We start from the raw sequence: 14,534 nt of genomic DNA on the forward strand, positions 1-14,534 counted from the left end.
ATTCTAGACGACCCTGAAGGATTCCTACATTCTGGGTTCGAGTTGGTGTATAGTTACGGAGCAATCAAGGCGTGTCGCCTGAGAGGGAGAAGGCCGAGATTATCAAACGATCCTCCCAAAGTCCACCAACAAATCTCCCGGCCTCCTGAAAACTTGCGTAGCTTCGATCCTAATACACTGCCCTGATTTGCAAGTACCTTCGAAAGTTTGTACCAGAAACTCGAGGGTTTGTTTGGCGCGTCCCTCTGCCCTCCTCTCCCGAACCCATCTCTCACCTTGCTTCCACAGACTCGTGGTCAAGACTGCAGCGCTACTTCCCTCCTTGACCCAGACTCTAGTACTAGTACATTCGCCTTCTGAAATCCGACTGCAAGGTGAATCCAAACGTACATCACCATCCCGTTGTCCTCCTGCTCCTCCCGCCGTTCTGATTTGTTCCTGTCCTTCACCTCTCTCCTACCACTACACACCTCTACTCCCTTCCAGCTCCGGCGACGGCAGCCTGCAGGGCAGCGATCATAGCCTCCTCGTCCTCCTCTCCCTCTCCTCCGTCGATGCCAGCCTCGGCGGGACGAGACGATTGTTGAGCGATGACGTTGGCGATTCCGATGAGCTCCTTGACGATCTGTGGAACGGAGGGGAGAAGGGAGACATGAGGAAGGTGTCAGCGGAGGACGTGAAGGGCTGGAAGGGTAAGGATGGAAGGAAAGACGAACAGCGAACACGGGAGGCAAGACGGTCTTCTCCTGTTAAAGTAAGAAAGAGGAGAAAGCAAGGTCAGTGCCTGTGTACGAAAAACGCCTACTGCGACGAGATGGGAGACATTTTTAACGGACGTAGACTGGAGATGGAAGCAAGGAGGAAGGGAAGGGAGAAGGTCAGCTCAGGCTCAACTGTTGAGCTCACGAACGAAAGACAGAGCTATGTTGTTCAAAACTCACTCTGCATCAGCTCAGCGGGGGCGGGGTAGATCCTGAGTGCACGGTAGAAAGAGGTCGCGGCGTGGACGTAGGCGTCGGGACCTGGAGAGGTGGGAACGAGGGGAAAGAAGGGAAGATGATGAGCTTCCATCGAGCTCGAGAGGGGGACGAAAGCGAGTAATGGAGGGTACGAACCGAGAGTGGAAAGCTTCTCCCCGATAGCAACGTTCTCCATGAAGTACTTCTCCTATGAACGACGCAAAACAAGCCAAAAATAGGAAGGTCAGCTCGAGTCGAAACGTCAAGGAGGCGGAGCTGGAGGGAAGGAAGAGAAGGAAGGAGGACGAACCGACTCCTCTGGGGTCGTGGGAGTAGGCTCCTGGGAGATCTCAATGATAGCCGAGATGAGGTCCTAGAGAACACAAAAGAGGGAGAGGGCGAGAGGTCAGCTTGGGACATGGGGCGAGGAGAGAGAAAGGGAGGGAAGGAAAGGAAGGAAGGACGGTCGAGCTGATCGGAACGAACCTGCTGTGTTCGAGCTCCCTTAGCAGAGTTCTCAGCCTCAACGACCTTGGAAACCTTCTTGTTCTGCTTTCCTGGAAGGCACGGAACAAAGAAGAAGGACGGTCAGTTGTAGAGAGATGATGGGACGTCAAGGGATGGTGAGGTCGAACGAGCTGAAGGGAGGAAGGTCGAGGTGAAGGGAAGGAGCTCGATTCTGGTTGAGATCGAGCACAGTATAGCTGCATCGTAGCATCTACAGTTGGCCATATGCCAAAGGAAGAGCTCCACTATATATCTAGCCCGAGCTGTATATGCAAAGACGAGAAGCGAAAAGAGCAAGAGCTCGACCTTGCGTCCTTCGCCTCCTTCCTCCTTCCTCTCCCTCCCTGATCTCTCCCTCTCCATCCTTCCAAACACCGAATTCACTCCGACTGGGTTCTAAATGTACTCACTTATCTTCCTCCTGAAATCCTTATCGGTCTGCCTTCGGTAATCGAACCAAACGGCGTATCCAGCGACCGACGTCAAAAGAACAGCTCCGACTCCAATCGCAATCGTCGTGGCTCGGTTCGGGGACATGGAGAGTGAAAAGTTGAAAGGAGGAAGAAGCGGACGTGAGGGGGGAAGGGGGGAGGTTGAGTTTTGAGAGGCAAGAGAGAAGGGAGAAGGAGAAGGTGATGGGTGGGAGGAGCATTGATGATGCGTCGACCGTCCTGCGAGCCGAAAAAGACAAGAGAGCGGACTCAAAAAAAGAAGGCTTCGGGCCTTGGAAGAGAGGTAGGAAAAGCTTCAAGGGTCAACAAGATTAAAGCTGGCTACGTGATTCTCCAAGTCCGGCTTGTTCTGCTCCAAAAAAAACCTTACTCGTCCACGGAAGAGACTCAGATGCCAGCTCCGAAATCGTCTCGATCCCTTCTTCGTCGCTCCAGCTCTTTCTTCTTTGGCCATTTCTTGCTCTCGAACTCTCTGTGTGTGGCTATTGAATCACTCGTTATATGATCCATCGATCTGAGGATGGTCGACAGGAAGAGAGGCAAGGAGAAGAGGAAGAGAGGAGTGCAGCGATCATTCTGTTCTTTCGACCATTCCTTGACCCCTTCTTTCATCCCTAGACGTACCTCGACTCTTTCCCCAGGTTATAGCAACGGTACATTTACACATCTATACATCCACCCAAAGAACAACAAAAAAGCAGCCCGACCGAGCCCCTCCTCATCCAAACGTCAACTTCCTCGCAACCTTCTTCGTCCCACTCCCCTCTCCGTCCTCCTCGTCGTCCTCGTCCACCCCCTTCTTCCTCTTCTTGTCCTTCAGAACATGCTTCTGACCCTGCCCGTTCAGTTCCGGAGCCAAGATCCTTGCGACGCCCGTTCCAGGGGTGGGGAGGGGTAGTTTGGACGGGTGGGTTGGGTAAGGCGAGGTGTGGAAGTAGGGGTTGAGGAGGGCCTGGTGGAGGAACGAAGGAGAGGGCGGGAGGGAAAGGGGGAGAGTGGGCTTTGTGTTTGAAACGAAGCGAGTAGAGATAAATGAAGAGGGAGGAAGAGAAGCTCGAACCCACCTCCTTCGCCGAAACCCTTTTGTTCGGGTTGTACGCGAGGAAGCCCTTGAGCATGGTGATAGCGTCCGGGGAAGCAGCTGAGAAGTGGAGATGCCATGGTTTGCGAGGGACAAAGTCAAGTTGGACGTAGTCGGGGAGGGTTTTGAGGTTCTGGTTGGTCGAACAAACGAGAAAACAAACGTTGAGCTCGACGCGACTTCCCTTCTCGCTTTCGATTCAGGACACGCGAGAGAAGGAGACTTACAGGCCATTCTGCCTCCGTCGGACTCCCCATAGCCGAGTACATAATCTTGAGCTGATCCAGATTCGAGGCTCCAGCGAAGAAAGGGACTCGAAGCATGAGTTCGGCAAAGATACATCCGACGGACCAGATGTCGACGGAGGAGGAGTAGGCTCGAGCTCCAAAGAGGAGTTCGGGGGGTCGGTACCATCTGAGGGGAACGATACGAAAGAGGAAATCAGAGAGGGAAAGGAGGAGAGGGCGAAGGGAGAAGAGAGAGAGAAAGGAAGGAAAGAAAGAAGAAACTCACGTCGTGATCACCTCGGGCGTCATCTTCATCGAACCGTCTCCAAACTCTCTCGCCAAACCGAAATCAGCTACCTTGAGGACTCCCTCGGAGGTGATGAACAAGTTGTTGGGTTTGAGATCCTGGACGAAAGGAAAGGAAAGGGAAAGGAGGAAAGGGAGAAGAACGCGTCGAACCTATCAGTCTCTTCTCGATCCAGCTCCCTCCGAACATTGATTCGAAAACAAGAACGACAATGGAACTCACTCGATGCAGCACTCCATTCCTATGACAGAACTCCAACCCTCTGAGAGTCATCTGCATCCAGGACTTTACGTCTCCGGGGAGGAAGAGGAGCGTCTTGTTCTTGATGAGGTATTCGAGATCGGTTTGACAGAACTCGAGGACGAGGTTGATGTTGGCTTTGGCAGAGTAGACGGAGAGGAGCTGAAAGCGTGAAAGTGAAGCCGTGAGTTCAAGTAAGCTTTCGAGTCGCACAAGAGGGAGAGACGAGAAGAAAGGGAAGGGAGACGAGCGAGCTGACCTCGATAACGTTCTCGTGCCTGAGTTCTCTCAAGAACTTGATCTCCCTGATGGCATCCAGACTGATCCCGTCCTTGAACTGTCCTAGTTTGATCTTCTTGATGGCGATCTTTCGACCTGTGGCGACTTCTCGGCCTGGAAGAGACGAGGCGAGAGGACGGAAGGGAGGGATGGTGAGCTCGAGCTCAACTCGAAGGGAGTCGCCGCCACCTCTCCCTTCTACCAGGACTTGAAAGATGCGTTAAAGGGTGTTACTCACCTTCAAATACGGTAGCGTACGTTCCTTCTCCGATCTTCTTCTCCTTTGTCCACATCTTTCCGACAGAAGCGTTCTTCTCGAGAGCAACGTCCGCCATCCTCCAGAGACCGAAAGGGAGAGAGAGGGAGAGAGAAGAGGGCTACGAGATGATTGTACGAGGGGGAGAAAGGGGTTTGCAGAGGGTGGTGGAAGGGGTGCGAGAGTGGCTGTAGGGGTCGAGGAGGAGGGAGGAAGCTGATGGTGAGGAGGAGGGAAGGAAGAGGTCAACCAATCCTCGTCTCGTTTCCCTACAGATCTGAAACTCCTACCAGCTTCATCTTTTACGTACAGGCAAGGATGTAAGGTTTTTCGTTTAGTCGTGGGTGGTTGTGGGAAGAAAACATGCGAGAGCAATCAGCTTGCCCGTTTCGTTCGACCTCATCATGATTTCGAGCTCACTTTATCTCCTTCCTTCCTTCCTTCCCTCTCAATCTCCCAACGGTCATGGCCCCTTTACCACCGCCTTCACGGAACGCTCCCTCTTCGCTTCCTCTACCGCTCCTATGGATCAAGAATCTTCTCGTTGAAAGACGGTTCTTCTGGTATTTCGCCTCGCTCGTCTTTCTCGGAGAACTCGTTCTCGGCCTGTTGATCCTTCGATTCGTGCCTTGTGAGTTGGAGGTGTCTTTTCTGTGTCCGTACTTGTGGGAAGCAGGAGGAGCATCTATATAGTCTAGCTGAGATGTATAGGAGGATGACAGGAAGACACGAGGGTGAGCCCGCTGGCGTCGAAGGAAGATCGAAGCTCACCACTTTCTCCTTCGTTGCGTTCTCGAAGATACCGAGATCGACTACGCCGCCTACATGGAACAGGTTGCTGGTTTCCTGGGAGGAGAACGAGACTATTCTCAGCTCAAAGGAGGAACAGGGCCTCTTGTGTAGGTCGCCTTCGAGCTGCCTTCTCCTGCACCCTTCCTTCTCGATCGACTCACTTTGCTCCTTCTCTCTCACAGATATCCAGCTCTCCACCTCTACCTCTACACTCTTCTCTCCTACCTGCCAACCGCTCCTCCCACCGCCTCTTCCCTCCATCTCCTCTTGCCCTCCGACAACCTCCCAACCCATCTCCTCCCTCAACTCGTCTTCCTCGCCCTCTACCTCGCTCAGTTCCTCCTCACAGCCTGGGTCTACTACCAAGCAGACATTCCGCAGTACGCTCTGATTCCGCTGGCTTTGAGCAAACGAGCCCACAGCGTTTGGATCCTCAGGTTGTTTGGCGATGGCTGGGCCGTTTGGGCCGTTTGGATGGCCGTGGGATGCTGGATCAAGGGGTGGTGGATTAGTGGGAGTGTGCTTTATAGGTGAGCAAGCTCAATTTCTTATCCGTACCCGTTGAGGCTGCGAGGAGACGACCCGCTTTTTGAGGGCTGACCTCTGCCTCATGGCCGCGTCCCGTCTCGTTTTCTCTTTTTTTTTGAACAGTCTCGCCCTCGGAGTCAAGATGAATATCCTCCTCTACCTCCCTGGACTCTTACTCATATACTGGAAAGCCCTCGGACCCATCCGTCTCGTCCTTCATCTCCTCCTGATTGTTTTCATCCAAGTTCGTTCCCGTCTCCCTTCCCGTCTCCCTCTCCCTCTCCCCTTTCCTCCCCCTTCCTGACCCCTCCTCCTTCTTCCCTCTTACAGCTCATTCTCCCCTATCCCTTCTTCACCACCACAACCACCTCCATTCCTCTCCCAACCTACTCCTACCTCACCTCAGCGTTCGACCTCTCCCGCTCGTTCCTGCACGTCTGGACGGTCAACTGGCGGTTCGTCCCCGAGCAGATCTTCCTTGATCAGAGATTCCATCTTGCGTTGCTGGCAGCGCAGGGGTCGGTGTTGGCGTTGTTCGGTTGGAGATGGTGTTGGAGCGAGGACGGTGGAGAGGGGGCGTGGGGGTTGGTGAAAACGGGGGTGAGGTCGCCTTGGACGGGAGGAGTTGGGAGAAGATTGGGGAAACGAGGTTAGTGGTTATTTTCTTTCTTTTATTCACCTCTGCGGGGGATCGGGACGCTCGTTGAAGAGCGGAAAGCGAGAGAAGAGCGCCTAACTGACTCGATCTCCTTTGCGACGCGTCTCTCTCTTCCTCCTCCCTCCTTCTTCCCTGTTCGTTCATCCAGAAATCCCCGCCATCCTCTTCACCTCCAACCTCGTCGGGATCCTCTTCGCCCGCTCCCTGCACTACCAGTTCCAATCCTGGTACTTCCATCAACTCCCGTTCTTGCTCTTCCTCACTCCTTTCCCTCTGCCCGTTTCGTGAGTCGCGCCCCTTCTCGTCTTCATTCTCGCAGAGACTGACTCCTCAGGTCATCGGCTTTTTTTTTCCTTGTTCTGCAGCGCCCTCCTCTGGGCTTTCATCGAATTCGGCTGGTCGACTTATCCGTCGACAAACCTCTCCTCAGGTCTGCTGTTTGGCGCCAACGCGCTACTTCTGGTTGGAGTTTGGTTTGGGGATGCAGAGGGACGGGAGAGAGGAGCCGCTCAGGAGAAAGAGGTAGAAAAGACGAAGGTGGACTGATCGATGAATCCTTCTTACCTCGTTCAGCGTTTCCTTCTCGAACTCCTACCCCCCTTCTTTCGTGCGTCGCTCTTTGGAGTCCAAGTCGATTTTTAGTTCATTCAAGATTCGTTACTGCACCTACCTCCCTGCCCATCATCGTTCGAAGCCACAGGGAGGAGAGCGAGGGAGAGCTCAACCTCAATTCCCCTCGACGTCGCGAGAGGACCCTCACTGCGCGCTCGCCTTCCCCTTCAGATCAATCTTCTTCAAGCCCGTCCCTCCTGGAAGCTGCTGCACGACGACTTCCATCTGCGAGATGAGAAGGGGAGCGAGTCAGCTTCTGAATTCTCAAGCTGCCCGAGAAGAGAAGAGAAGAAGACGGGACGAGACGATGCACGAGAAAGAGAAGGACTCACATCCAGCACCCCCGTCGTGATCTCCTTCAACCACTTCACCTTCACGTCCTCTTCACCCTCGCCACCTTCAGCATGAGCCGTCCTGATCCCCTCGCTCGAGAACGAGTCCGGAGCGGGCATGAACGCGTCGTAGAGTTGTCGTTGTCGTTGAAGGGAGGCTGAGTCGGTGAGGAGGGTGTGGGAGTCTGGGGCTGCTGGGGATGGGGAGGGCTGTTCGAGGAGGAGGGTGAAAGATGATTCGGCTGTGAGAGAAACAAAGGTCGAGGTCAGTAAGAGCAAAAAGGCGAGAGAAGAGGAAAAGGAGGAGAGGAGACGGAACGAACCATCCAGCTCCAACCTTCCCAACGTCCCTGCGATCGTCACAATGTGGATGAATATCTCTCGAAAGAGGACGCCTAAGCTGTGTGAGGTCGGACCTCCTTGGATCCTGTCAGATTCAAAGCGAACAGGTTGTGAGCTCGAAGAAAGGAAAGGAGGAGGGGAGAAAGTCGAGCTCACACTTGATCTCCCTTCCTCCCTCCTTCCTCCCAACCTACTCCCAACCCTAGTAGACGCTCGAAACCAAAGACCCATCTCTCCAGCGGAGTCTCGCGATCCTGGAGGAGGACGAGGATGATTCTTGAGGCTTGATTCTGCTCGAAAGAAAGGTGAGCTCGACTGTTCCTTCCCTCCTCCGTCCCTCCCTCCCTCCCTCCCTCTTGTCGTCTCTTCTTTGTTTTAATGGCTCTGGTTACTCGTTCGACGTACCTTGACGACCTCTTTCAGCAACCCTTCGACCGCCTTCCCTACGAACCCTCTCACGCCCTCGTACCGACTCATCTGAGCCTGAACGTCCTCTCCTCCCCAAGCGTGGCAGCGTCGAACGAACGAGGAGGAAGGGTAGATCTGCCGGGTGTAGAGAAGAGTGTGGATGGTTATGTCGACTGCATGGAATCAGAAAGAAAGAAAACAGATTACAAAACAAGTAAGCTTGGGGAAAGTGACGGGAGGGTCGGGAAGGCCTGGACGAACGAAAGATCTGGTACTCGTGAACGAGCTGGTTCAAGGACAGCGAAGGGGGAGCAGGAGCTTTGGGCTTAGATTTCGATTTGGGTCTGGGAGGAGGCGCTTGGGGGTGGGATTGGGGCTTGGTGACGTTGGAGGTCGAAGCTTTGGGCATGGTCGGCTTGTTTTGGACGGAGGGAGGAACGGTTGAGAGCTCGACGAGTCTTCAAGAGGGCGATTTCGAGGCTTCGGTCTGCTTCGGTTTCGTTTGTTTCTCTCGGAGCAGACTCTCCATCGGAGTGACGGGACGGAATTCAAAGACCTTTAAGGTCCATCTTAAAAGAGAGAAAGCGAGCGATAAAGGGAAGGAATGGAAAATCGAAGCAAGGAGAGGGAAGAATCGAACTAGGACGCGACTTCCTTTTCCTCCTTGTCTACCGCCGAGCCGAGAACCTTCCATCTCCTCCAACGTGAAAGAAAAGACGCAACAAGAAACTGATCCAAAGGTATGTACGCGTGAAGAAGAAAGCGAGCGAGATGCTAAACGGGTGGGGTTGGGAAACGAGCGAGCAAAGGAAAGAACGAGGAGAGGGAGAGAGCGACGCGTTTAGAGAAGAGCGGCTCCTACGAATCCAAAGAAAGCGAGGACGACGGCGGAGGATCCAAGGGTGGAGGAGGCAAAGGCCGATCCCTGTGGAGTTGAGAGCGAAGGGAGGGGAGGGGAAGACGACGCGTGAGCTCGTTCGCTCGAGAACCGAGGAGGAAGAGTTTCGGTTCCATCAGAAGAAACGAGTACGTACGGTAGCAGCGGCAGTTCCAGAAGCAGAAGCAGCAGCTCCAGTAGTAGCGGCTCCAGTGGTAGCGGCTCCTGTGGTCGCAGCCGTGGTCGACGCGCAGGTTGCGGTCGAAGATCCCTGGGTAATGTTGAACTGGTTGCTTTGGGTGACCTAGAGAAGAGAGGGAAGCAACATGGCGGCGGGAGATGGAGATAAAGAGGAACGAAAAGAGGGGCGAGAGGAGTCAGCTTGGAAGAGCGGTGAGACGACATGGACGCGGCGAAGTCGTTCGAGCTCGAAAGAGAAGACAACAACACTCACGATCTGTCCAGAAGTAGTGTTGACGAAGTTGACCTGGTAGCCCTCTCCGACGGGGTAGGAGGTCAAGTTGGATCCACTGAGAAGCGAGAGACAAAGAAGAAGGTCAACGAGGAGGGCGAAAGGCTGGAAGGAGAACAAGAGGCGTCCAAGAGCTCACCAGACGGGCGAGATGGTGATCGTCGTCGTAGCAGCGTCCTGTTTAGTGACGAGAGTGACCGACGAGGCGAGCAAGGACTTGTTCTGGTTGACGAGCAGGACGTCCCAAGAGGTAGGATCGGTCGAGACGGCACTTGAAAGAAGAAAACAAGGAAGAGGAAGAAGAAAAGGTGAGCTCGAGCCTTTCCCGTTCTGAAACCCGACTCATCCCTCCCATCTCTCGATAACGTAACGAACTGGCAGCTCACCTGAAGACAATCTCGTTGGGTCCTGAAGACAGATGGCCATCAAAGCGAGAGGTAGGCAGAATGTTAGCTTCCAATTTGTAGAGGCTGAGAAGAAAAGAGGGATTAGGACGAACCAGTTGAGGTCCAGCCCTCCTCCGCCGAAGGCTTGGTGATAGAGACGGCGAGAGCAGATCCGGCGAGGAGAAGAAGAGAGAGAGGAGCGAGCATCGTAGGGAGGAGGAGTTGAGTGGAAGAGGGGAGTCGGTTTGAAGGGAAGGGAGGAAGGGAGAGGAAGGGCTGGTTGGAGGGAAGGAAGTGAATCAGGAGAAACCAAAGGTGACCGTCTTCGCTGGAGAAGCGGTGTGGTTTCTTTTCAAAACGCTGCGGAAGGAGAAAAAAAAATATACATGAGGGGAAGGCGGAGAAAAGCGGGAAGGAGAGAACTATAGAAGCTCAGATTTGGTTACTGACCCGGCAGATCTGGCTGCTGCGACCCTCTTACTGAACTCGACTTGAAACCCTTCCTCTCTCTCTCTCCAGAGGTAACCCTCAACGTCCAACTGCATCCTCCTCCTCCCCCTCCTTTCCGACGAAACCATCTCCCTCCACTCCGGACGACAGCACACATCAGGGAAGGATCGAAAATTGACAAAGGGTGAGTTCTGGGGCTGGAGGGTGATTCTACATTGGGCGACCGGAAGGCAGAGCGAGGTCAGGTTCTCCTCGAGCCAGCTTTCGACTCGTTCGACCGCCTTCAACGTCGCATCCAGCTTCGTGATGGTCTTGTGGAAGTCTCCCAATGTCTCACGAGGGATTTGGGAGGTTCACCAAGTCGAAGGAAGCTTTTGTTGAAGGTCGCTCTTCTCGACGTTCGGCCATCCATCTTCTCTCTTCGCTGACCGTCTTTGCCTTCTTCTTCCTTCCTTCTCTCGCAGCTTTCGAATCTTCAATTCCAGTACATCCTCCTCCAGACCATGGTCTCGGCCGCCAGCTCTTCAGTCCCTCCTCCTTCGTCCAGTCGAACTTCTCCTCTTCACCTGACCTCCTCCGAGATCAACATCCTCATCCACTGCTACCTCCTCGAATCCAACCTCGTACACTCAGCCTTCACCTTCTCACTCGAAACAAAACTCGCTTCCTTACCTGAGGTTGGTAACAAGATTCCTAGGGGAGAGCTACTGAGGTGGCTGCACCGAGGATTGGCCTGGCAAGAGGTGGAAGCTCACGTCGGAGAAGTGAGTTCTTCTTCTCTTCGTCTTCCCTTCTCTCCATTTTCGACAACTCTCCGTCGCAGTGCTCCCATCGACTGGGAAAATCTTCTCTGATGGACTCGGAAGAAGCTTGGAAGGGTCTTCGAGTAGTTGACCGTCTTCTCATTCCCTCGTCTCTGCTAGGATGGTCCCCTTCCTCCTTGTTCCTCTCCCTTCACCCTCCTCGCTCCTCACGTTTGCGATCCAATCCCACCCTCCACACCCTCGCCCTCCTCTTCCCGCATCCCTCTACCCTCAACTCAGCAACTCACCACCCTTTCGATCGCCTCGACCTCCTCGACAGTTCCTCCACCTCCTCCAAGACCAGAACTCTTCCCTGAGCCATCCCCGGCGGACGACACTACGACCGTTGCTGTAGGATCCAGCAGTGCGAAGGGAAAGAGGAAAGCTGTCAACGGGAGTGGAGAGAAGCACGGAGATGGGGATTCAGAGAATGGGAGTGTGGGAGAGAAGAGCGGAGGAGGGAAGAAGGACGAAGTAGGGAGCACTTCGAAGCGTGCGAGAGTCGAGAAGGAGAAGAAGGAGGATATAGATGTTGAGGGCCGCAAGGCTCAGGCCAAGGCTTCCAAAGGTCAGTTCAGTCTCTCACTTATGTGACTCGCTGGCTCGAGGTCTTGCTTGCTCAAGACTCATCTCTGACCTTCCCGTCCCTTGTCTTCTGTTCCCTCCCCTCCATAATCCCTCCCCTCACCCATAACAGCCGCAACCAAACCTCTTCCCCTCCCATCTTTCCAACGTAAATCAACCTCCACAAACTCTTCCAACCCTCCTCGCCCGACTTCCTCTTCTTCCTCGACCACGTCCTCCAAACCAGCCTCCCCTTCCACAACCCTCCACTCTCTTCCCATCACATCCTCCAACCTCAACTCCACTTTCAACAACCACTCCTCCTCTTCGACAACAGCAGGAACCTCCTCCAAAAAGTCCAACTCCACTACCACCTCTCCAATCCTCTCCTCGAATCGCACGCTCGCTTCCAGCTCGACGACAACCACCACCGGAACCTCTCAAAAGAAGAAGAAGCCCTCTTCGACCACTTCCACCAGCACCATCCAAGCTTCCTCCTCTTCCGCACCACCGTTCGTCGACAGAGCTCCTGGAATCGACTACACCAAGACGATCAGGACGGTCTCGCTCTCGTTCGAAGCGTCTCCGGATGGGACTTCGAGCTCGGAGGAAGGAGAGGGCAGCACGTCCGCGTCTGCTTCTACCTCGGAAGCTGGGAAGTCTTCGGTGCTGGTGTTGAAGGGGAAGAGCGGGAAGGGAGGGAAGGGGAAGGATGCGAAGGGGAGTGGGAAGGGGAAGGGCAAAGTGAGGATCTTTGGAGGAGAGCACAACGGAGAGGTCTTCGTTTGCAAGTTTTCACCGGTGAAGCAGAGTGGAGGCGGGGAGGTGCTAGCTACTGGGTGAGTCTACCTTCCAGTTCGCTCCTTTCAAGGGACGAAGGAGGGAGAGCTGATGTTTTTTGTTCGATTCGAACAGAGCTGGCGACGCGACGGTTCGACTTTGGGAGTTTCAACCTCCTGGTGCTCCTGGTTCGACGGATCCCGAGGGCTGGTCCATGGACGAGAGTCCGACGATATGCAAGCATTTGCCGGTGACGGATAGGAAGGATATTACGTGAGTCTCTCTCCTCCTTGTTCGTTTGTTTCGTCTCGACTCGACTCAAACTGACCTTTGCCTTCCCTTGTTTACCTCAGCTCGATCGACTTCAACCCTCCTGGAACTCTGATCGGAACTGCGTCTTACGATGGAATCGCTCGACTTTGGACGCCGGAAGGAGAGCTTCATGGAGTGTTGGTGAGTCGCGCCTCTTGTCTTCCGTTCCCTCCCTCGACGAGACTCGCTTCGAAGCGAAGACATCGACTGTCACCCTTACTGACACTCTCTTTCGTTTCTCTCCCACTTCTGCTTCTCAGACCCGTCACTCAGGAGCCATCTTCTGCCTCAAATTCAATCCCACCGGTTCGCTCCTCGCCACTGCTGGGTCTGACGGATCCGTCTGCGTTTGGGAAGCCGATTCAGCAAGACTTCGTCAAGCCTACGAGTTTCATTTGGACTGTACACTCGACGTCGATTGGTTGGACGACGATACTCTGGCGAGTTGTTCGATGGGTGAGTCTCCTTTCCGACGCGTCGAACCTCGATTCCGACGTCTCCTTCCTTCACTCCCTGACGTCTTCTCGTCTGGCTCCTCGCTTCTCAGACAAGACTATTACCATCTGCCGCGTGGGCTCTTCAACACCCTACAGGACGTTCCGAGGTCACACCGACGAGGTCAACCGAGTCGCTTGGTCGCCTGCTCCTCCCTCTTCCTCCGACGTCAAGCCATCGTCCTCGTCTTTCGGATTCGGATCCTCAGCTTCGGCTTCTTCATCCTCGGCAGGAAGGGTCCTCGCCTCGTGTTCGGACGACGCGACGGTCAGGATCTGGGGTCTTGACGTCGAGCCTTCGACTGCTTCGGACGACGGAGGTTTCCAGAACGGGCGGTTGGAAAAGTACTGCAAGGGTGGTGAGTTCGAGCTCGATCTTCTCGTCTGCCTTTGAAACCGTGTTTCTGACCAAGTCTTGCTTGATCTTTCTCGTCCTTCAGTTCTTCGAGGCCATGACAAGGAGATCTACACTTTCGCTTTCGCTCCTACGTCGGTCGGAAGCTCGTCCTCGATCCCCATCCTCGCAACGTATGTCTCTCCCTTCGTCCCCACTCTCTCCTCTTTTCTCTTCGCCGCTGACTCCTCCTCTGTTCCTCTGTCCGTCCACAGTGCCTCTTTCGATCAAACCGTGCGACTCTGGGACATCTCCTCCCTTTCGTGTCTTCGAGTCCTTCGAGCCCACACCGAAACCGTCTTTTCCATCTCCTTCTCCCCGAGTGGTCGACATCTCGCCTCAGCTGGATGGGACAAGCTGATGGTCGTTTGGGAAACGGAGGTGAGCACCAAATCCCTTCTTCCTTTCGTCTCGAAGAGAAAGACGCGTCGCTGACTCCTTTCGTTTCTTTCGCAACGCACAGACCGGGAAACCCGTCCGTCATCGAGCAGGAGAAGCTGGGATCTTCGAGTTGGAGTGGAGTAAGAACGCTGGGGTGGTGGCGGTGTGTCAAAGTGACAAGAGCGTGGTGATGGTGGATGTGAAGGAGTTGGAGTAAATGAGGTTCGATAGTCTAGTAGCTTGCTCTCTTCAGAGAAACGTATATCAAACAAAAACGGCTTCGGGATCGAAACCGCGCTGAAGAGGAAAGGATGGATGTCTTGTTTTTGTTGTGCTGTTCCTTCGAGTCGGGTTTGGGAAAGAGGAGGAGGGATGAGAAAGAGAAGCGACGCGTCTCATGCTGTTTGAGGTTCGACCGTTCTCCCTTCTGCTCCAGTCGTTGGCCTTCTCTGACTCAATTTTGACCCTCCTCACCTCCATGGGCCGTATTTAGATCCCAAAGAGGAGAGCCCGGGTCTGGGAGGACATAGATCGACGAACGACGCGTCTCTTTCGCCGCCGTTCGAGGCTCGTTCGTTCCCCTTTCTCCTTCGTCCTTCTGCCTTCTCGTCGGTGATCGGCCTTCTCTCGCTTCCTCCCAT

The 14,534-nt window shown here is 54.4% G+C and overlaps 6 protein-coding genes across 6 annotated transcripts; 2 read left to right on the top strand and 4 right to left on the bottom strand.

The window, feature by feature from the left end:
- TOM20 (TOM complex receptor protein TOM20) lies at nucleotides 1-2,114 on the bottom strand. Its single transcript, XM_076638437.1, has 8 exons — nucleotides 1,877-2,114; nucleotides 1,446-1,516; nucleotides 1,270-1,332; nucleotides 1,116-1,167; nucleotides 942-1,022; nucleotides 837-841; nucleotides 717-746; nucleotides 1-625 (listed from the first exon to the last, which is right to left on the bottom strand). Exons 1-8 carry the CDS (start codon nucleotides 2,001-2,003, stop codon nucleotides 473-475), a joined length of 582 nt encoding a protein of 193 aa, XP_076500510.1. The 5' UTR covers nucleotides 2,004-2,114; the 3' UTR covers nucleotides 1-472.
- A 452-nt stretch (nucleotides 2,115-2,566) lies between these two features.
- KIN28 (TFIIH complex serine/threonine-protein kinase subunit KIN28) lies at nucleotides 2,567-4,706 on the bottom strand. Its single transcript, XM_076638438.1, has 8 exons — nucleotides 4,619-4,706; nucleotides 4,291-4,524; nucleotides 4,033-4,166; nucleotides 3,756-3,935; nucleotides 3,513-3,631; nucleotides 3,227-3,413; nucleotides 2,983-3,132; nucleotides 2,567-2,870 (listed from the first exon to the last, which is right to left on the bottom strand). The coding sequence occupies exons 2-8, from the start codon at nucleotides 4,385-4,387 to the stop codon at nucleotides 2,637-2,639; spliced, it is 1,101 nt and encodes a 366-aa protein (XP_076500511.1). The 5' UTR covers nucleotides 4,388-4,524; nucleotides 4,619-4,706; the 3' UTR covers nucleotides 2,567-2,636.
- A 48-nt stretch (nucleotides 4,707-4,754) lies between these two features.
- On the top strand, nucleotides 4,755-7,121 carry ALG3 (dolichyl-P-Man:Man(5)GlcNAc(2)-PP-dolichol alpha-1,3-mannosyltransferase). Its single transcript, XM_076645213.1, has 7 exons — nucleotides 4,755-4,939; nucleotides 5,108-5,207; nucleotides 5,283-5,630; nucleotides 5,752-5,872; nucleotides 5,959-6,277; nucleotides 6,435-6,570; nucleotides 6,652-7,121. The coding sequence occupies exons 1-7, from the start codon at nucleotides 4,774-4,776 to the stop codon at nucleotides 6,830-6,832; spliced, it is 1,371 nt and encodes a 456-aa protein (XP_076500512.1). The 5' UTR covers nucleotides 4,755-4,773; the 3' UTR covers nucleotides 6,833-7,121.
- Nucleotides 7,043-8,389, bottom strand: BDY24DRAFT_411339 (uncharacterized protein; the record flags this gene model as incomplete). Its single annotated transcript, XM_076642914.1, has 6 exons — nucleotides 7,043-7,123; nucleotides 7,231-7,472; nucleotides 7,554-7,657; nucleotides 7,729-7,862; nucleotides 7,978-8,153; nucleotides 8,242-8,389. The coding sequence occupies 6 exons, from the start codon at nucleotides 8,387-8,389 to the stop codon at nucleotides 7,043-7,045; spliced, it is 885 nt and encodes a 294-aa protein (XP_076500513.1).
- A 138-nt stretch (nucleotides 8,390-8,527) lies between these two features.
- Nucleotides 8,528-10,081, bottom strand: BDY24DRAFT_374568 (GPI anchored serine-threonine rich family protein). The gene is made up of 6 exons (XM_076638439.1): nucleotides 9,829-10,081; nucleotides 9,716-9,737; nucleotides 9,469-9,600; nucleotides 9,312-9,387; nucleotides 9,015-9,161; nucleotides 8,528-8,905 (listed from the first exon to the last, which is right to left on the bottom strand). The coding sequence occupies exons 1-6, from the start codon at nucleotides 9,920-9,922 to the stop codon at nucleotides 8,822-8,824; spliced, it is 555 nt and encodes a 184-aa protein (XP_076500514.1). The 5' UTR covers nucleotides 9,923-10,081; the 3' UTR covers nucleotides 8,528-8,821.
- Nucleotides 10,082-10,240: 159 nt separating this feature from the next.
- On the top strand, nucleotides 10,241-14,227 carry BDY24DRAFT_374576 (WD40 repeat domain-containing protein). The gene is made up of 11 exons (XM_076638440.1): nucleotides 10,241-10,349; nucleotides 10,630-10,929; nucleotides 11,089-11,536; nucleotides 11,666-12,371; nucleotides 12,448-12,585; nucleotides 12,666-12,765; nucleotides 12,885-13,080; nucleotides 13,172-13,477; nucleotides 13,559-13,646; nucleotides 13,728-13,893; nucleotides 13,976-14,227. Exons 2-11 carry the CDS (start codon nucleotides 10,669-10,671, stop codon nucleotides 14,108-14,110), a joined length of 2,544 nt encoding a protein of 847 aa, XP_076500515.1. The 5' UTR covers nucleotides 10,241-10,349; nucleotides 10,630-10,668; the 3' UTR covers nucleotides 14,111-14,227.
- The last annotated feature ends 307 nt before the right edge of the window (nucleotides 14,228-14,534 follow it).

The sequence above is a fragment of the Mrakia frigida genome (genome assembly GCF_051309035.1).
Source record: "Mrakia frigida strain ATCC 22029 unplaced genomic scaffold BDY24scaffold_2, whole genome shotgun sequence".
Taxonomy (NCBI): domain Eukaryota; kingdom Fungi; phylum Basidiomycota; class Tremellomycetes; order Cystofilobasidiales; family Mrakiaceae; genus Mrakia; species Mrakia frigida.